This window comes from Chaetura pelagica, unplaced genomic scaffold, assembly GCF_000747805.2.
Source record: "Chaetura pelagica isolate M959 unplaced genomic scaffold, ChaPel_1.0 scaffold103, whole genome shotgun sequence".
In the NCBI taxonomy this organism is placed as follows: Eukaryota; Metazoa; Chordata; class Aves; order Apodiformes; family Apodidae; genus Chaetura; species Chaetura pelagica.
In genome coordinates, this window is record NW_009953004.1 from 3,910,180 (window position 1) to 3,930,758 (window position 20,579).

General features: G+C 48.0%; 1 protein-coding gene across 1 annotated transcript in view; it reads right to left on the minus strand.

Annotated features, from left to right (window-relative positions):
- Positions 1-5,260: 5,260 nt before the first annotated feature.
- Positions 5,261-20,579, minus strand: part of HEPH (hephaestin) — a 22,340-nt gene continuing 7,021 nt past the window's right edge. Inside the window, exons 7-20 of the mRNA XM_009996594.1 lie at positions 20,568-20,579; positions 18,612-18,743; positions 18,147-18,358; positions 16,434-16,584; positions 15,958-16,170; positions 14,984-15,188; positions 14,594-14,733; positions 13,331-13,462; positions 12,265-12,371; positions 11,288-11,513; positions 9,684-9,823; positions 7,151-7,313; positions 6,028-6,060; positions 5,261-5,499 (exon numbers count right to left, since the gene is read on the minus strand). The exon at positions 20,568-20,579 is cut by the window's right edge and continues 122 nt beyond it. Of these exons, the coding sequence (XP_009994896.1) occupies positions 5,261-5,499; positions 6,028-6,060; positions 7,151-7,313; positions 9,684-9,823; positions 11,288-11,513; positions 12,265-12,371; positions 13,331-13,462; positions 14,594-14,733; positions 14,984-15,188; positions 15,958-16,170; positions 16,434-16,584; positions 18,147-18,358; positions 18,612-18,743; positions 20,568-20,579 (2,105 nt within the window). The remainder of the gene's footprint in view (positions 5,500-6,027; positions 6,061-7,150; positions 7,314-9,683; positions 9,824-11,287; positions 11,514-12,264; positions 12,372-13,330; positions 13,463-14,593; positions 14,734-14,983; positions 15,189-15,957; positions 16,171-16,433; positions 16,585-18,146; positions 18,359-18,611; positions 18,744-20,567) is intronic.

Below are 20,579 nucleotides of genomic sequence, written 5' to 3' on the forward strand. Positions count from 1 at the left end.
TGAGCTTTGTTTTCTGCTTGTCACTTCAGCCTGACCAAAAGCCAATGGCTGTTCTTTGCTTGTCTCTACAGCAAAAAAAGTTTTCATTTGAAGAAAATAACCCCTAAATATGAAAAGCAACGATCCAACAGGAAGTTCCCACAGGCAAGGCTTTCATAGAATCCTAGGGGTTGGAAGGGACCTCTGAAGATCATCAGGTCCAACCCTGCTGCTGCAGCAGGAACACCTAGGGAAGATCACACAGGAACTTGTCCAGATGGGTCTTAAAAGTCTCCAGAGAAGGAGACTCCACAACCTCTCTGGGCAGCCTATAGGCTCCTTTTTCTGTAAGCTCCTTACAGTGACAGATTCCAAAACTTCCCACTACATTAGCATCCTTCTGTGCACAAAGATAAGACCTAATATTTTTGTTATTCTGGATGACACTAAATAACAGAACTTTTCTCCTGCAGCTGTCAGACACTGCCAGTAGACCACATCCATGTAACTACTGTCCCTTACACAACTGGATTTTTGCCCCTACCTTCTCCCAGCAGAATGAATCTCCCCCTCACTCTTCTTCCAGGCTCACTGGGGACAAGTGACTATTCTACCTCTTCCCATGGTTTAAGAATGCAGAATGAAACCCAATTCAAGAACACCAAAGGATATGAAGCTTATAAAGAAACCCTGCCAAGAAATAGATTCACTGTCCCCAAAATAGGAGCAAATAAATTTATTTTCAAGACAAACTTATAATTCTAACACCATAAATGCTAAATTCTAGTAAAAGCTGTTTCATCAGTCACATGTACAGTCCTGCTGTTCTCACACCACCAGAATAGTCTGTGATTAAATTAATCAGTTATTTGAGACTAATGCTTGGGGAAGTGTGGCTGGAAAGTGTCTGGCAGAAAGAGACCTGGGGGTTCTCATTGACCAGCGACTGAACATGAGCCAGTGTGCGCCCAGGTGGCCAAGAAAGCCCATGGCATCCTGGCCTGTATTAGAAATAGTGTGACCAGCAGAAGTAGAGAGGTGATTGTCCCCCTGTGCTCAGCACTGGGGAGGCCACACCTGGAGTGTTGTGTCCAGTTTGGGGCACCTCAATTCCAGAGAGATCTCGAGGTGCTGGAGCGAGGACAGAGGAGGCAGCAAAGCTGGTGAAGGGCTTAGAGAAGCAATCTGATGAAGAATGCATGAAGGAGTTGGGAATATTTAGTCTGAGGAAGAAGAGACTGAGGGGAGACCTCATCAGTCTCTCCAACTACCTGAAAGGTCATTGTAAAGGTTGGTGCTGGTCTCTTCTCACAGGTAATTAGGGAGAGAACAGGAGGGAAGGGCTTCAAGCTGCAACAGGGCAGGTTTACACTGGATATTAGGAACAATTTTTTTTACAGAAAGAGTGATCAGACACTGGAATAGGCTCATTTGGATGTGGTGTTGGTGGATGTGGTTTAGGGGAGAACTTTGCAGAGTAGGGATGATGGTTGGACTCGGTGATCCCAAGGGTCCTTTCCAACCTGAATAGTTCTATGATTCTAAGTTTGGTATCTCATGCCTGCAGACTGCCTGTTCCCAGACTCACCCAGGAAGGAGCTGGGGCCAGTTTTTCTCCCTACTCACATCCATCCTCTGATCAGGAGCTTGCAGCTCACCTGGTGGCAGCTCTTCTGCTGAGTTCCTTCCCCCAGGCAGCTCCAGACCTACCATCACCCCTATAATTTGCTGTGCCAACAAAATTATAGGCACTACACAGTCCACATGGTGATTGTATCTTACAAGGCAGGCTGCACATTTAGCCACATTATTTAATTCAGAACCAAAGACTGCATTACACTCAAAAGACATTCAGACCCTTTCACTGCCAATTACCAGCATTAATCTTTTTTCATGGTGTGCCTCAGGTTAATGTGACAGTAGCTTTCATGTTTTAAGAAAACAAATCAAGACAATTTTATACTTTCATGTGCACATCCAAAAAGCATCCTACTCTTGACTCACACACCTCTCACATCCATTGCATGAGTAGGAGAATAAAGGCACATCAGCTGTACACTGACATGGAGCAGGCAGGCGACTGCCCACCTGCTACAGTAACATAGTGGTGATTGTGCCCATTACCAAGCAAGATGACAGCACTAATACAGGAATTTCCATCTCAGCCCTGCTGCAAACACCCTGCTGCTACCATGTGAGTGGGTAAGACAGCTTTGAAGTCATCTAAGACAGCCTGGAATAATGTGGGGAGCATTAAATAGGTGAGTGATCATCTAGGTTAACTTCTGAAAAGTTTATCACATTTAACTGGGGTCTAAGAAGCGTAATACTAAAACTGGAGAGAAAAAGCACTACCTGAAGTGATAGGAAATACTGCTTCTCTTTCTCCTATGCAAAATCTGGGAACCCAGATCCTCCATGAAGATAAACCTGTTCTACTCATAGTAGCAGCATGTATTAAAGTGGGATGTGTCAGGCTTTTTGTGTGGAGGTTTTTCTAAGTTTCTTACAGCAAGCTATGAAAAAAAATACATACCTGCACTCCCATCCTTCTGTCTCTATGAGCTGACGCCTGCTAAGGGATTACCTGAGCACTTCCATCCTCTTCAGCATGCAACACTGCAAACCACTTATCCTGAGCAGCTAGGAAGAGAGTTGTACCTTCACTAGTTCTCAGCTGGTCCCCTGTCTCAGCTCAGCAAGGAGCTCCCACCCTTCCCCTGACTCCCTGGGGAGCAGACACCCTGCCCACCACACTGTTCCCTGGAGAAGGTGCCTCCTTGGTAGCCAACCAGAGAGAAGAACTAGCAGGAGGCTGTAGGACACTGGGCAGAAGGATCCTTGCCAAAGCAAACACATGGGCTCCAGGTCAGTCACCACAGCTGTGAAACATCCCCCTTCCTCCTCACACACCACCAGCTGTGAGAGCCAACCTCTGGTTTGAGGCAGTTGGGAAAGTTGCTGATAAACTGCTCTTCATCACAGTTTGCTACAACAGGAAGTTTTAGGAAAATGACCTAAAACAGTCTGGGGAGGAATTGCTTACCAGAGGATACTGTCCTCTCCAAAACAGCTACTTGGCTCAGGTCTCCTCTAGGCTGCAGCCTCAAGTGTCCCAACTACCAGCACCAGAGACCTCAACAACTGATGCTCCACTTGGTCCAAAAAACATTACCCTGGAGGAATTTTAGCAGACATTTTCTGCTTTCTTGAAGAAAGTAAATACATTTACAATAACTCCTTTGTCTTAGTGTGGGCTGAGAACATTTCTTTATTTATTCACAAGCCAACGAGGAAAAAAAAAAAGCCCAAACATCTCCTGTTTGCTTCTTACTACTGGTAACACAGCTTCTAAAATTCACTCAGGACTGGCAGGCTTGTAAACCTCTGGTTTGCGACAGCAGCTGAACCAGGGTTGATGGTGTGCAGAGAAGCCATGTTCAGAGCATTCAACAGCCCCCAAGCTCCTCACCAGGCCTAATGACATATAATGAAAGGAAATTAATGAGCTTTGTCCCCATTGCCAAAGGAAAGGGCAGCTGGAAACAGGAAGGGACCCACCATGAATTGAGCATGATTAAGTATGTTATAACTATTGTTCTGAATAAAATACTGCTGTTATACCTAAATAGCCTACAACAGTCCCTTACAGCCATTTAGCTGCCTCTGCTTTAATTGCCTCCAAAAGCCAGACATAAAGGATTTCATTTATGCTCTTTCCAATTTAAAATCATGGACAGAAATATGTAAGCACTAACCTGCACCCATTTAGCTCCTGGGGATTGGGTGGGTGAGCCAAAGAGATTGGTATTTTATAGGGAACCACTTGGTATTTGACATGTGGGGCAACGTGACCAGTGTGTGGGCACGGCTACCACAGCGTGCAGGGTGGCTACAGAGCTCTGGGCTAGTCAAGGGCTCACTCAGCCACCCCCCATGTGGCTCCTGGCAGGTTGTTGTAGGGCAGAGGAACACCAGGAGGTGCCTGACCTGACCCAGGGGCAACTCTGGGCATCTCAGTGCCCCCATCTCCTCCTGGCTCCAACCAGGGTCCCCTAGCTGCTGCCCCACAGGGACTGGCATTAGGCACTGGGGGTTCAGAAGACAGGAATGATCCAGGTGGGGTTTCAGCAGACAGCAATGCTCCGGGAGCATCTACCTGGCAGGGACAGGCCTCCCCAACACCTGCAATTCTGGGCCATCCAACAGCTCAGGCTCCTATTGCACAGCAGCCCTGCCCTCATCTCAGGCTGTACCACCTCCTGCTCCAGGGACTGCAGCTTATTTTGCTCCATGCTGCTCAATTCCACCAGCCCTTTAGCCTTCTCTTTTGTCACCAGTGCCAGTTTGCCCAGACAAAACATTTGTTTTTCTGTCCCAAGCACAAACTCCAGCTCACACAAGGCTGGGTCTTTGGTGGCTCCCAGCAATGACACAGCAACAGCTCAACTCTGGAGAGAATATATAAAATGTATTAAAAGGAAGAGAGCCACCCACATCACAGCCCAGCCCAGCCCAGTCCCCCTCTGACCCTGCTGCACAAGGAGCTGTACAGCCCTTCACACACATGGACCCAAGGAGCCAGGAAGTCACCAGGGTGCTCTTGCAGCACTTAGAAAAGCTTCTCCCAGCACAAGCCACAGGATGCCTGAAACCAAAGCCTACAGCTGACAACAGAAGGATGTGTCACAGCAGGGCTCCTGGTGAGGCCCAACTGTTGCCCTGGTCCTTGACAGAGCTCTCTCAGGCCATTACATGTACTGCCCTGAATTTGTCCAATTACTCATCAAAAAACAGCAATCCAAATCTAAATTAACATTTTCTTTTGTATTCTTAATATTTTCATTTTTGTGAATCAATTATCTTCCCCCTTAAGATTAATTCCTTCAAAAACTGTTTCTTGGGAGACAATTCCTACCTCAACTCTAGCATATGGAGCAAGACTGGAATCCGGCCTAAGCTAGTCTGCTGAGAAAGACGAAGTGGTGTTCTGGAGAGAAGAAAATATGTCTCCTTTCTTTCTTGGGGAAGAGTAGTATTTTAGGACCTTTTTATTCTTGTCAACTTGCCTTCAGTCAGTTCACAGGGTCCTCTGATCTCTCATGGACAGGTTTCTTCCTTCGGGTGCTGAGGAGGGCACATGAAGATGTCATGACTCCAGCTTTCCCTCCTTAGCTCCTCGAAGTACAGTTTACAACTGAAGTGATGCCCCAAAATCATTGCTATGGTCAACAATCCAGCCTCTGCTCCAAACACACCGCCCAAAGTTTTGACACATCTTTTATAGCCCTGAATTCTTTTTAGACATGAGTTTGAATCCGTCATCCAGGATGGACCTTCGATTGCGTCTCAGCCTCTTCTGCCTCTCAAGATAGATGACCACTCCCAGGAGGGCACAGGCAACCACGAAAAGCACCGTTCCTGCCGTGGCCAGACCTATGACTGTGGCCTCCACCTGCCCTTGAGCCAGCTTAGCTCCAAACAGCACGATCTTCTCCGACTCATCCTCGGGTGGCAACTCTGAGAAACAAACAAATGGAGAGTTCCAAAGAGAGCCAGAAAAACCACAACTGAAAGAACAGTCATTGGAAGTCCAAGAAGGCAAGACAACTAATCAAAACACTTTGGGTTTTGACTGAAAGGATTAAGAAGAATCACCTCCTTTGCAACACCCTCCTTTAAAACCCTCTGAGCCTCTGCCAGTTTCTAAGCTTGCACTCTCCTGTGAAGAGGAATCCATACAGAGCAAGCACAACAGAATGTGAGGCCACCAAACATTTTCTCCTTACATGGCCAAGCAGGCCTAACAAGCCCCATTTCCTTATTTTTATCCTCAGAGCACATACTTGGAGGACAGATAAACAAACCAAACTGGAACCCTCCCTCTTTATCCCCCAGCAACCAGGTCTCAGGCTAACCCACTGTCCCACTGGACAGAGGGAGACTAAGTGGTGCTCATGCTCCTTCCACCTCGTTGCACAGATCAGAGACCTCCCTCCCTCCCCTGCCCCACACACCCAGAATTTAGCAGCACAACACACCCCATACCTGTGCTGTAGTTTATGTCTTCAAGCACTAGCTCTGAAAGGAAAAAAACAGAGGGTGAGAAAGCACTGGGCTGAGCAGGAAAAGTCCAGAACAAGGATGAGATCCACAGGCAGCATGGCTTTCCTGGGCTTGCAGGTTTTTTCTCCTGCTCTGCATCACACCACGAGTGCTTCTGTATCACCTGCTTCAAAAGCAGACCTGCTCCAGTTACACCACCCATCAAGGCCTTGGGAAGAACAGCCCAGTCCAAGGCTGAGCATGGGGTGGGCTGAGCCTGGCTCAGGAGGAAACAGGGAGGCCAGAAGCAAGAAGAAAAAAAAACAGAACAACAACTTGTGTGTTGAGATAAAGACATTATATTAAGTGAAGGTGGAGGAAGAAAAAACAACCACAGAAAAACCCCAGTGATGCAAAAGCAATCACTCACCTTCACAGACCCATCACCAATGCCCTGTCCCTGAGCAACGGCTACTTTGGAAAAAGTCTCCCTGTTTCTATTGCTGAGCATGATGCTACCTGGCATGGAATATCCCTTGGTCAACTGGGGCCAGCTGTCCCAGATGTGTCCCTCCTCTTGCCCACCTCAACCTCCTGAGAAACAAGAGCCTGATGCTGTGCAAGACTGTTCACTAAGAGCTGGAACAGGGTGTTACCTGCTCAGTTTTGGTAACTGCTCTAACACACAGCACCCTACAGGCTGCCATGACAACAACTGACTCCTCCACAGCCAAACCTAGCACAGAGTGTCACTCACTGCACACCTTCCAGTGCTGCCTGGGGAAATGAGAAGCCTCAGGACTTGAATTTAGATTACAGGTAACACTCTCAGCCAGAATAATTACTAGCTGCTAGCTGAACATCACTTACCAGACACAGGCTAAAATAAAGCTCATAATATAAGCAATGGAAACCCCAGAAATCAATTTGTTACCAATTCCAGCTGCAGGTATTACCCTATTCAAAGGGATGATCTTAAAGTAACAGTATATAAGTAATTACTGCTCAATTAACTGGCTGTCTTACATACCATGAAGAACTGCAAGTGTGATGCAAACACTCAGTTTAGCAGCACTAGCAAGTACAGTCAGATGTTTTCAGGTATCAATCAGTAACAGCTCCCTACCTGGTGTGGGCAAGACTGTGAAGAGTATCTCCATGCCAGCATGAATGTGATCAGACACATGACAGTGAAGCAGCCATGTCCCAGGGTTCCCAACCAACATCTCCACCATTTCAAAGGTCCCAGGGAACAGATCCACAACATCTGCTCTGTAGCTTTTGCCATTCTGTCAAAGGGGAGGGAGGCTGTTAGTGTGCAGAGCTGTTTATCTTTGCATGAACAAAATGATGCCAGTATCACTGGAGATCATGTCAGTGCTACTACAGTTTTTAAAAGCTAAAAAAAGATTTCAAAGAGCAGCTCCAGGGCTGCAGCTGAGAAAGAAAACACAATCTGGCAATGCCCAATCCTCAGAAGGGATAGCTAGACACATCAGCACCGCACAGAAACTCAGTGAGGCAGATTTGGGTATGCAAGATCACATCCCCTTCCTAAGTTGGGTGAATCAAGGTATGGGTACAGGCTGCCCAGGAACGGAGTGGAGCCACCATCCCTGAAGATGTTAAAAAAAGGGGTAGACACGGTGTTTCATAAGATGGTTTAGTGGCTAGGGGCTGTAGGGTGGATGGTTGGACTTGATGATCTTGAAGGTCTTTTCCAACCTTGACGATTCTATGACCATGATTCTTTAAGTACCACAGAATCACAGAATCTTAGGGGTTGGAAGAGACCTTGAAGGGTCATCTAGTCCAACCCCTCTTTCAGAGCAGGATCACCTAGAGCACATCACACAGGAACATGTTCAGGTGGGTTTGAATGTCTCCAGCCAAGGACACTCCACAGCCTCTCTGAGCAGCCTGTCCCAGGGCTCTGCCACCCTCACAGGAAAGAAGTTTTTTCTGATATTCACATGGAACCTCCTATGCTCCAGTTTGCACCCATTGCCCCTTGTCCCATCACTGGACATCACTGTAAAAAGCCTGGCTCCATCCTCCTGACACTCACCTTTTTACATATTAGTAAACATTGATGAGGTCACCCCTCAGTCTCCTCTTCTTCAAGCTAAAGAGACCCAGCTCCCTCAGCCTCTCCTCATCAGGGAGATGTTCCACTCCCTTCATCATCTTTGTGGCTCTGCCATGGACTCTTTCAAGGAGTTCCCTGTCCTTCTTGAACTGAGGGGCCCAGAACTGGACACAGTATTACAGATGTGTCTCACCAAGGTAGAATAGAGAGGGAGGAGAACCTCTCTTGACCTACTAACCACCCCCTTTCTAACACACCCCAGGATGCCATTGGCCTTCTTGGCCACAAGGGCACATTGCTGGTCATGCTCACCCTCCTGTCCACCAGGACCCCCAGGTCCCTTTCTCCTCCCCTGCTCTCCAGCAGGTCAGCCCCCAACCTGTACTGGTCCATGGGCTTGTTCTTCCCCAGATGCAAAACTCTACACTTGCCCTTGTTGAATTTCATCAAGTTTCTCCCCACCCAACTCTTCAGCCAGTCCAGGTCTCACTGCTGCTGCAGGCACACTCTGTTCGCTCATGCAGGTCCACGATGAAAATACTGAACAGCACCGGTCCCAGTACCGACCCCTGGGGACTCCACTGGTCAGCAACCTCCAACTAGATTCTGTCCCATTGACCACAACTCCGACTTCTTCCTTTCAACCAGTTCCTGATCCATCTCACTACCTGGCCATCAAGAGCACACTTCCTCAGTTTATCTACAAGGATGCTGTGGGAGACAGTGTCAAATGCTTGGCTGAAATAAAGATAAACCACATCCGGACCCATCCATTATGGATGTCCAGATTGCTTAACTGATCTCTAACCCAATCCTCATCTAGCAAGGCCTATAGTTGCGAGGCTGCTTTCAGCTGCCTGTAGAAAGCCTCATCAACCCCCTCAACCTAAGCAGGAGGCCTGTAATAGACCCCCACAACTGTATCACCCATGCAAGCCTGCCCCTTAATTCATACCCACAGACTTTTCACTTGCTCCTCATCATCCCCTGGACAGAACTCAGTACATTCTAGTTGCTCTCTCACATAAAGAGCAACTCCACCACCTTGCTTCACTGACCTGTCTTTCCTAAAAAGGACATGGCCATCCATGACCATATTCCAGCCATGTGAGCTGTCCCACCATGTCTCTGTAATTGCCACCAGGTCATAACCCTTAGAACACACACAGACTTCCAACTCCTCCTTCAAGTCTAGTTTAAAGCTCTCTCAATGAGCCCCACTAACTCTTGGCCAAGAATCCTTTTCCCCCTTGTTGATAGCTCTATGCCATTGTTTGCTAGGGTACCTGTAAACATCTCCATGATTGAAAAACCCGAAGTTCATCCAACGGCACCAGCCTCTAAGCCATACATTAATCAGTTGTGTTTTTCCTAGTTCTTTCAGCTTTTCCTGCCACTGAAGGGACTGAGGAAAAGACCACCTGTGCTCCTGATGCCACAAGCACTCGGCCCAGTTCTCTGAAATCCCTTTTTATCACCCTGGGGTAATTCCAGAAGTTCAAGTCCCTCAGCATCAAGCAACAGTTCTAGTTTGGATGGTCAGTTTTTATCATCAGCAGGATATTCTTACCTTGTATATGAAGGTCTCAGCATGAAAATGGACTGTGTGGACATCAATCTCCTGACCCATTCCCAGCAAGTACCAGTTCACCCACTCACCCTGGACCATGGTCAGCCCAGGTAAGTTTGCATAGAGCCTCCCATTGACAGCTGTGCAGTAAATGACACACAGAGAAAAGAGAAAAGGCTGTTACCAAAATGTTACAGATGCTGAACCATCTCAAAGGAAGAACATGCAGAGCAAGTTAGATGCTACAAAGCTCATACAGCAACCAGTGCATCAGCAGTTAGTGTCTTCCATATGACAGTCCCCCAACAGTCTGGCAGTCTCTCTCCAGCTTAACTACTTGTCCACTGTGAACAGGCAGGAGAAGCAGAGATTTGCACCCCAGGCCATGCTGCAGCTCAGCTCAAATAATTCTCAAAAACTACCTCTTGCTGAAAACCTGCAGTCAGCCAGCAAAGGTGGTTGCCTCTAGAAGTCAAGAAGTGAAAATAGCCTCCTTAGCCCAATGATAGGGAAAATACGTACATATCTATATATACATCAATATCTGAATAAATTTACTTGTTGAACAATGAAAATGGGTAAATCCTGCAAAGAGGCAACCCTGCCATTCTGTCTCACGCTGGCCACATTACACTCTGATCTCTTGTAACATTGCCATGTGGCAGAACTTCATAATTAGCACAGCCAGAAAGGATATGGCTTTGACTGCAAATGTAGGAAACAGACCAAAACAGAGTGAGCTGAATGCACTGGCACACACAAGGACACTTCCATGCTCAAATGAAAATGGCAGCAGTAAGACAAAGAGACATGATCTGAGGGCAGGAACACCAGTGTTTCACTCCAAGATCTGCCATAGCCATTTTGTGTAGCTCAAAATAGGCACTCAACTGCAGTGTGTTGATTTTACTAGCTGTAATATTGGGTTAACAATTAAAGCTTCATGGACACATATTGTTGGAGATTCTTCCTATCACCTGTACAAAGCCAGCACTATGGTACAGCAGGATTGTTCCAGCAGTAACACAACTCTGCACTACTCTTATCATCACAACTGCCAAGGAATTTGCTTTGCTGAGAACACTTTAGATAGATCCAGATGTAATATGGAGAAAATCTATCATAAATAACATGCTAATTTTGAAAAATGTATTCACCCTACTATGCCAGAAATAGCTTTTTGGTGATCCATTAACACAACTGAGCCACGTATTGCAGCCACACAGCTCAGTCAATTGATTTTGAAATCTAACACATTCTAATGGTCCCAAGACAGAGTGAAATTAGTCTGATAAGTTAATTTCACATTTGATTCTTTGCCTGTCCTGAGTCAGAGATTAAGCTCTCTGGCTCATATCTTGCCATTCCTCCTGACAGGCACAACTATAATGATCAGCCTTTGCTGCAGATAAATGATTGGTGCTGTGGACCTGCTGCGATACTTAGAATGACAGACGCCTTAATTCTGTTCATGTGCCTGACAACAAAAGGATGAGGGCATTCACCAGGAGCCAGGCTCTTGGGTTTTGGGTGGCTGACTGCTGGGAGAGGTCACAGAGTCAACATCAACTCTGGGTAGATGCTCAGGTCCCTAATGGCATTACCATGCATCTTGTTGCTTTCCACAAATTTCTCATCCAGCAGGTTGATCTCCTTGTGATTTCCTTTACTGTAACTTTTCACATTCTCCTCCAAGTACCAGGATTGATTTTCATCAAAAACCAGGAAGAGCAGAGCAAACTCCCTCTTTGCATCCTTCCTCATCCCATCAGGCTGCAGTGCCCCTCTCCGGCAAACCTTCAGGGGTCCAACCAGACCACTGTACATGTCCTAATCAGAATGAAGGAGAAAAACTGAGTCAAGGATCTTCTCACATCCTCCCCACCCTCCTTGTACAGAGTTCTTTGCCTTTTAGCAACTATATTTTCTCTTCCCCACATCACCTCACTTGAAACAACCAAGTTAAGTACTTTCATTGGTGAGAATCAGCTACCAAAGCACAAGAACAGAGACCAGAGATGCTCTTATGAATGCAAATCCAGAAAACATAAATATTAATGGGATCAAAATATTCTCCACTCTGACTATAAAAGCATCTGCAACTTGAGATAAAAAGGCAATGATCTCTGGGCTGAATGTGACAGTTTATTGCAGGATCCTCCAGGCTGTTTCTCTGTGAAATCAGTGCTACTACAATCCATCCTAGCAGTGCTCAAATCTTCCTGCTTTATCCGTGGGGCCTAATTTTGGACAATTTCTGCTTTTTACATTAGCTTTGTGGCTCTCATCAGTAGAAACCATGACTGATGGGGAGATGTTCTCATATTCTGCAAATAACTGAAGGAAGGTCAAGGAGACAATGGATTTTTTTTTTAATGAAGGTTTGAGCTAGGAAAAAATTACAAACATCAGGGCACATCTGGAGGATCTCCTCTGCCAGGAGAACACTGGACATGTCACCAGGGAATTCTACCTCTGATCTGGGCCAATCTCTAAATTGTATCCAGCTCAGATTGTTTTCTACAGGGGGTGAAAAAAAAATGGTCTAACTAGTCTTTTCTGGTTCTAACTTCTCTTTTACCTTTACTGGATCCACTGTGGAGTAGTATATCCAAGGAACACAGGCAGAATCATTTGGCCCTGGACCAGATCTCTCAGGAACCTCCCATCGGTATGTCACAATGTCACCTGAGTGATAGAGAAGAACCATTAACACCAGCCTGATACACCCCCATGCTAGTTTGCTAAGCAGCACACAAGGCAAAATAAATCAGGAGATCCTGCCTCCAAAATGCACATTCAAGTCTGATTTGGTGAGATATTGCACCTTTCTCCCCCAAACACTGGGAGACAGGAGGGGAGCTCCCCTCTCCCCAGCAAAGCAGAGAGGGCCCACAGGACACACACACTGCCTGGTATCAGCACAACTCTCATCTGCAGCCTTTGAGACTGGACATAAAGAAGGTCCACCTCTCTTCAGTACAGGTGGAGTTTGAGATGATCTTCCCTGTCTTTCAAGTGTATTGATGATTCTCATGCAAATTAGTTTTAAAAATTACTCTTTTGCATATTATCAAACACACTTCAGAAAGACAGGGCCCAGCTGAAACCTGTTTGCTGCTCAGACAGACTGCGCCAGCTGCAAGGCACTGCAAGTGGGACTAACTGGCACCTGGACTAAAAAACAAACTGGGGATATCATTCAGCATCCTGGCAAGCACCTGTGCATCTCTCCTGTTTCATACTGTCTCCATCACAAAGCACAGGTCCCATAGAAGGGACAGGCTTCCTCTCCTGGGTGGCAGCCAGCCCAGGGTTGCCAAGGGCTGACTGAGCTGGGATGTGTCATGACCATCCTCCTTCCTACAGACCATGCTTGGTGCAGGGAAAAGGCTGCACATAGAAGAGCTTGTCCTACATTTATCCTAGAAGTCAGAGCAGAATATGAAATCCCCAGGCTACTGTTCCCACACAAATGGCATCACTAAAACTGTGGTGAACCTGAAGGACCAGTTATTGCTGAGTTCCAGTTCTGTACCCTGTGAGAACAAGTACATCTGAGGCTACTGAAGAAAACACCCCAGCAGCAGCTGAAGTCAGCCTGGCAAGTCTGTACAGGAACACGGCTGGACAGGACAGTGACTCACCAGGGTTTGCTGCTTGTGGCTCTCCTGTCTTCCTTTCCAGCACCCCATGGGCATGAATGGAGTAGGGTCGTGTGGCATTGTTCTTAAACACGATATTGAGGATATCTCCCACTTCTGCCCACAGGAAAGGACCTTGAGATAGGAAGAATGTACTCTGAGACTAAAAAAAACTGTCCATGTATCTCCTGAGGATATTCCTACCTCTGTCTCATCATCCTTGCTCCAGACATATTTACAGAATCACAGAGTGCTTTGGGTTGGAAGGGACCTTAAAGATCATCTAGTTCCAACCCCCTGCATGGGCAGGGTCATCTCCCACCAGACCAGGTTGCTCCAAGCCCCATCCAACCTGCCCTTCAACACTGCCAGGGATGGGGCATCCATAACCTCCCTGGGCAACCTGGGCCAGTGTCTTATTTCTAGGGTGGAAGAAATGAAACACCTTATATATATTACATACCCTTGTAACATTTATGATGTTCCCCTCCCTCTTCTCTACTTTTTCTCTGCCTCCCAGAAAGAGAAATGGACATCAGAGCCAATCCAAGCAACTCTTGGAAAACAGGACTGAGTTTCAGAATGAGGGAAATGAGGGTTGCTGTGCATTTTAACTGTGCCCAGTACAGCTAAGCCTTGATTTCTGAACACTGCTTTGCCAAATTTTACAGCATCTTGATCATGGCCTGTTGCTGGTTTCAAAAAATGTGTAATAACCAATGTGGCCTGACAGTGTCACAAACCAGAGCTGCAGCCTGTCTTAAAGAGCACATACTGCCTCAGCCTTGCTGCTCTGGCACCACTTACAGCCCTGGGGTCACAACAAAGAGCTGAGTCTCCACAGACCTCCACTGAACAAGGTCCTCCACTCCCCAAGGCCTGCCTGCTTTTTTTCCCCAAAAGCATTTATCTCACAGCTACAGATTTTCACCTGTATCTCTCAGACTGATCTCTAGAAGTCAGCAATTATCTGCATTTGACAGTCAGAGAAATCCTGGTGTGAAAAATACTTTGCCTGAGACATGAAAGAACACTGGCACAAAGGTAGGCACAAGAACCCAGTCTTCTTTATCTACTCCAGGCCCCTCTTTGGTGCTGTTTCCAAAAGTAGCAGACCTGGATGGGGGAGAGTCTGAATTTCTCCTCACTTGCATATACAGCACATGCCCAAATACCTGAGAGGCCTTTAGTTGACAGCCCTTAGCCACTGAAGCTCTAGACTCCAAGTCCCATTACTGTGTGAGTGGAAGATGCACATATCCTTACCTAGGATCCCCAGGTGTTTCTCACCATCTGTCCTGGCCTTGGGGGTCTGGAAAGTCCCATCAGTGTACTCCCTGTAAACTGCTTTCTTGTACCTGGAGCCCAGCAGTCCATTCTCGTTGCTCAAAAATACATCAGCATAGCTGAAAAATGCAGAATGAGTTCAGAGATCCCCAACAGCTGACAGGGGCTGAACAGCTCACGTGTGGCCAGGGGGTCACCAGCTGAACGGCTTTCCCAGGGACCAGCTTTGGCTACAAAGGTGGGTGCAGTAATGCGGGGGGCGTGGTTCCCATCAGCAGCACCACCAGTGGCGCACACGCCATGTTGCCAGGTGGCCATGGTAGCCAACAGGCTTCCCCAGGGTGACCTCCCCAGGCAGAAGGGCTCTACCTCTCTGCAGAGCGGTTGTGCCGCTCCCGCTCCCAGCCGCGGTCGGGCGCGTAGTCCCAGAGCACCTCCTCGGCCAGGATGTAGTAGGTGCGCACGCCTCGGTACCGAGGGGCTGGATCCCTTCGTCCACACTTGGACACCGAGTAGCGTTCCCTCATCCCAGCCTGGTAGTGATTGCTCGTCTGGCAGTACACCTCAAAAGTCCCTGAGAGAGGCAGCACGAACAAGGACATGAGACACTCAAAGGTGGCAGGACACGCTGCCTGCTGTGCAGAGCCTGGACCAGGCTGACATCAGGGTGTGCAGACCTGGGTGCTTGTTTAGGGAGCTTGGTTGCCACTGGCAGAGACTAAAAGGGGTTGTTAGACAAACCAAGCGGGAATTGCACAATGAAGTCCTACATAAAAACCACCTCAGGAGGCTTTCTTACACAATAACCAGCTTATTAGATGTGAAAAAAGCAAAGTGACATAACTGTGCTGCCACTGCTGAGAGGCTGGTTAAGGAAAAGACAAAGCCTGCAAGTGCCAAGGGGGAGGAGACAACTGCCAGCTGAGGCCATCACGCTGTGTGAGTGAGGCACAGTGCTGTGTGCCTGTGCCACAAGCCGAGAAGACTGGGGTCTGCCATGCACATGCATCTCCACAAGCCATGGAGAGGGGAGTTCAACTATGGCAACTCTGCTACTTTATTCTGAACCAAATGTTTGCATAGTCACAGGCAGCAGTGTCCATTGTGACTGTTACTACCAATAACAGCAAGTGGCAGCCTAGAGAATCAGCGTGGGACAAGATCGTGTATCTCCTGCTCTTCTCTAGAATCAGATGCTAAGACAGGAGCTCTGGTCTGTTAAATGGGACCAAACAGGCCCTAAATCACACCCATCCCCTACAAGTTCACACTGTGCTAAAGAATCAGCCACAGCAAACACTACAGCATTTTTCTGCTGCTCAGTCAGATGTGCAGGCACTTACCTGTGTTATCAGGCTGCATGAGGGCAGTAGCAAACGTGTGGGGGAACAGATTGGCTGAGTCTCTCCGCATCCCATTCATCTGCAGGGTGTTCCCCTGAAACACAGCTCCATGTACATCTGCTTCACTACCCAGGCCCAGAAGATGCCAGGACACATTGTCTCCTTCACACACATTCAGCCCAGGCAAGTTACCAAACATAAGTCCATTGATGGCTGCAAAGGAGGCAGGTATCAGCTGAGATTCATTTTGTGCATACACTGACAGGGTAGGCCTGCCAGGCAAAGTGCAGCTTGCCTGTAATTCACTCACGACACGCTTCCTGAGCCAGCTGCACTGCTTGTCCCACATCCCACCCACTGCCTCTGCTCTTTGCACTACAGCCAACACTCTCCCCAGCCCCTCCAGACCCCCAGCTCAGTCTGTAGGTGATCAGGACCCTGTGTTTTGCAGGTTCCAGAAAAGCATCAGCCCCTACCATGCATCCTGTTTGATTCCTTGAAGCCATCATCCTTTTCCACAGAAGTCTCTTCCATTCTCAAATAGTACTTTATGTTTGCATTTAAATACCAGCTGAGGTTTTCATCAAAAACACTGAAGAGAAGGTAAAATTCTTTGTTGATCCCTTTCTAAGATATAATAATAATGATGGCTGTTATTTTTTAAAATGCACCAATGAATTATCTTAAAACTCTCTTGCCTGGCTCTCACGTTCCCTTTTATATTAAGACTGGCCCTCTGATGGCCAGGGCTCTGTCCCTTTACTCAGGTTGAATGTTCCTCTCCGGTTCCCACCTATGGATTTCTCCATGATATTTCTCATGAGCCAAGTGATCAAAATGCAGCCCAGGACATGAAGTCATTGCCTCCTTCCCCCACCACCCCTGTGCTCAGGTGTAGGTTTCACCACCTGTGCCAGTCAGACCCAAGATCAGGGCCCAGCCCACAGGGCAGGCAGACAATTCTCTCACCCCTCCTTTCTGCAACCACAGACCTGGATTGGGGATTTTTTTATTACCTTAAATCCTTGAAAACATTAATTCTCCTAAGAAATGCATTCCAAAGCATAATGTGTTTCCCCAGTAAGGAACATCCCTCGTGTTGTTCAGGTTCTCACCCTGGCTCAGCTTCCCCAGCTTTACCCAGGCAGACACCCTGCATAGAGGGCTGGAGCCTGGGGTGCCTGAGGAGTTGCTGTGCACCCTTCCCAATTAACCATTCATTATAGGGTTGCCTAAGATTGCAGAGCCAAACTTGCTGCCCTGGGTGATTTTTTTCCCTGTCCTACCTTCCCAAACAAGTCTGCCCCTGTTGTGGTTACACACTTTGAATACCTGCAAATGCTTCATAGTGACAACAGTTCCTTCACAGGAGCTGTACTCATTCACTACCCCTCTGCTCAGAAGATTCCTGTTTCTACCCTTTATAGCACACTCATCTTTGCTGCACTCCTAATTTAGCCACATCACTGAAAGCAAACTCCCCTGGGGAGGCTCTGCTGGCAGCTGCTCCAGCTCCCAAGCCCCTCCCTGATGCACACAAGGTAGGGAGGATGGCACCAGGCTGTTTTTCACAAAAAGGCTCTGCTAATCTCTTGCACTGCACCAGCATGTTATTTTACCACCTTTCCTAGACCTACTGCCACGAGTAGACTAACCCCAAGTGAAATTTCAAGAGGAAGTTCCAATTGCCCCTCAAATTTCACCTCTTTTGTCAAAAGCATAAAGACCAACATGGATTTTAATATGCTTTTTTGTAGTCAGCTCTGCTGACTCCAAACCTCAAAGCATTGTATCACTCAAACAAACCAACTGTAAGTGAAAATGTCTTCTCCATATTTCTGGGACTGCAATGTATACTCCACAGGCCTCTGTGCCTGCTGTGCAAGCCTGGGGACAAAAAAGCTACCTGTAGATTCACACCCAAGGTACAGTTGCTCAGCCAAGTTTGTCTGTGAGTTTTAAAGGAGAGCCTAGACACCCCTTCAAGGACAGCCCTTGAGAGCCATTCCCACCTGAGACCTGGGGCACCAGCTGTCCCAAGATGAACCTGCCTTGTGGCTTTGATTCACCTCCCCTGGACTCACACTGTTGTACCCTGGGTTTTGGTACATTCCTTAATGTTTTGTTGATGTTTCCCTTCCCTACAAGAAAACAACCTGGTAAGAGCATGGGAGGAAAATCCCTTTTACCTGTTTGTTGTTTTCATCCAAGGTGCCCTGCTTGCAGATGACCAGAGGCCCTACTAAGCCTGAACTGGGATCTCTGATGGGATCCACAGCTGAGCTGTACATCCAGGTCAGGCAGGGCGGGTCACTGCCCGTGGGCCCCACGTGCTGTGTCACAGCCCAGCGGTACGTGACGTTGTGCAGCGGCGCAACAGGGACTCCGTTCTGGGACACACCTGGAAAACAGATTGGCACGGCTAGTCCCAAGGTCCCTACACAAACCTGGTTACACTTCCTTATCAGGATGTTCACACTGGGCATTGCTTCACTTGTGTCACTAAAATACTCGGTATCTCAGCCCAGGCGGGCTTCTACCCTGCAGGACATCCAGTCCTTCCTGGCTGCAGGAGCTCCCCAGCACAGAGGGGGCAGGGGCTCTGAAGCTCCACCACCAGCAGTAGAATGACTCAAGAAAAGGGAGCCACAAACCATCATGGTACCACATCCCTTCCCACGCCTTCCCATAGGACACTCCATGAGGTTGGATGCTGAAAGGCCAGGAGGCTTTGTTAACAAACGTCACCAGGATGGTGTCTCCAACTTCAGCTTTGATCACTGGACCTACACAAGAAGCAGAGAGAACATGTCAGCAACAGAGCAACTTCCCAGGTGACCAGGCAAACCAAAGAGGCCCAGGCCACCTTTCACCCCAGCTAACGGAGCAGAAGATGGGGAATAAAAACAACAGTGCTAACAACTGACCACCCAGCCTTCCTCACAGCACAGCTCCAGGTATTTTAGGGCAAGACCAGTAGCACAAGCCACAGGCCCATGTCCACACAGCATGGGTGTCCACGCTGCACCACATCACATCCAGCAGCTCCCTCCTCTGGAGCTCAGTCCCTCATGACCCTGTATCTCTTCTAGACATCCCAACAACTTTATCCAGTCTCCTTTTACCAAGTTCAAATGAGTTCCTGTAACTCCTCCCATAGATGTCACTTGTTCATCTGACCAGGGATTTTCATTAATTCAACCTTCAGTGGTTTTAGTTTACCAGGAGAAAATATCTGTAATTTCTTCCCACAAAGTCACGTCTTGAGTTTTCCCTCAGTCATTTGTCTTCCATAGCAATGTGGCCACTGCTGGTAATGCTAACCCTTTTTTTTTTTGTCCTGGTTCCCAAGGTCCAGCAAGACGCTGTCAGCTCCTGACATTGACACTGCATCTCTCCTATGCACAGCTCCACCACTTAACTTCTATTCAGCTGCCTGTACAACTTTTTTGGCTCTCTCCACTATCACCTCCCCACCTCCCAGTCTGTGTTTCACTCCATGTGCTCCCTCCTGGGGCCTCTGCTGAGATTGCTGTTGCTCATTTCTGGCATCATTAGATTATCAGTCACTGCTGATGCAGGGAATGGGACCACACCTACATGCTTCTACCCTCTGTGTCACTCACTTGCCTCTGCAGACTCCCCATTTTCTTCTCTCATCTTTCTTCCTCACCTGCCCTGTTACCTCGCTGGAACAGAGTGAGTGTCCACTCAGGAGAGGAAGCCTCCTGTGAGAAAGGGGAGTTTGTAGCATGCCTTGAAGATGCTCAGTCAAAAACACATAACTAGGGGCTATTCCTGTGACCTTAGCTCTAGTTACAAACACTACAGTGTGTCCCTCAGCCGTTAGTACCAAGTTCTGAAGACTGCCCTGGCAGAGAAGTGATTCTGTCTCCTCTGCCATTACCCATCCCCTGTCCCCCTCACTCCTCAGTGTAACTGCCACCTTCTTGTGACCAAGGTCAGTGAACAAGGTCAGGGGTGCACTGAGAAGAGTGGCCAGTAGGTCAAAGGAGGTTCCGCTCCCCCTCTGCTCTGCCCTGCTGAGGCCACATCTGGAGCACTGTGTCCAATTCTGAGCTCCCCAGTTCATGAAAGGAGAGGGTCCAGCACAGGCCACAGAGATGATGAGGGGACTGGAGCATTTGCCCTGAGGAAAGGCTGGGAGAGCTGGGGCTGCTCAGCCTGGAGAGGAGGAGACTGAGGGGGGATCTCATCAATGCTTATAAATATCTACAGGGGGTGTCAGGAGGGTGGGACCAGACTCTTCTCAGCAGTGTCCAGTGACAGGACAAGGGGCAATGGGCACAAGCTGGAGCACAGGAGGGTCAAGTTAAAGATAAGGGAAAAATGTCTTTACTGTGAGAGTAACAGAGCCAGGACAGGCTGCCCAGAGAGGTTGTGGAGTCTCCTCTTCTGGATGTGTTCCTGTGGAATCTGCTGTAGGTGACCCTGCTCTAGCAGGGGGGTTGGACTTACAACCCTGACACCTCCCATGCCACTTCCTGCACCCCAGAACAGGAGAACAGGCATAGCTGACAGGTACTCGTGACAGCAGCATGCTTCTCATTGACACTGACAGAGGATTTGTGTTGCTGGAGGATTCCTACCGAGTATCCCAA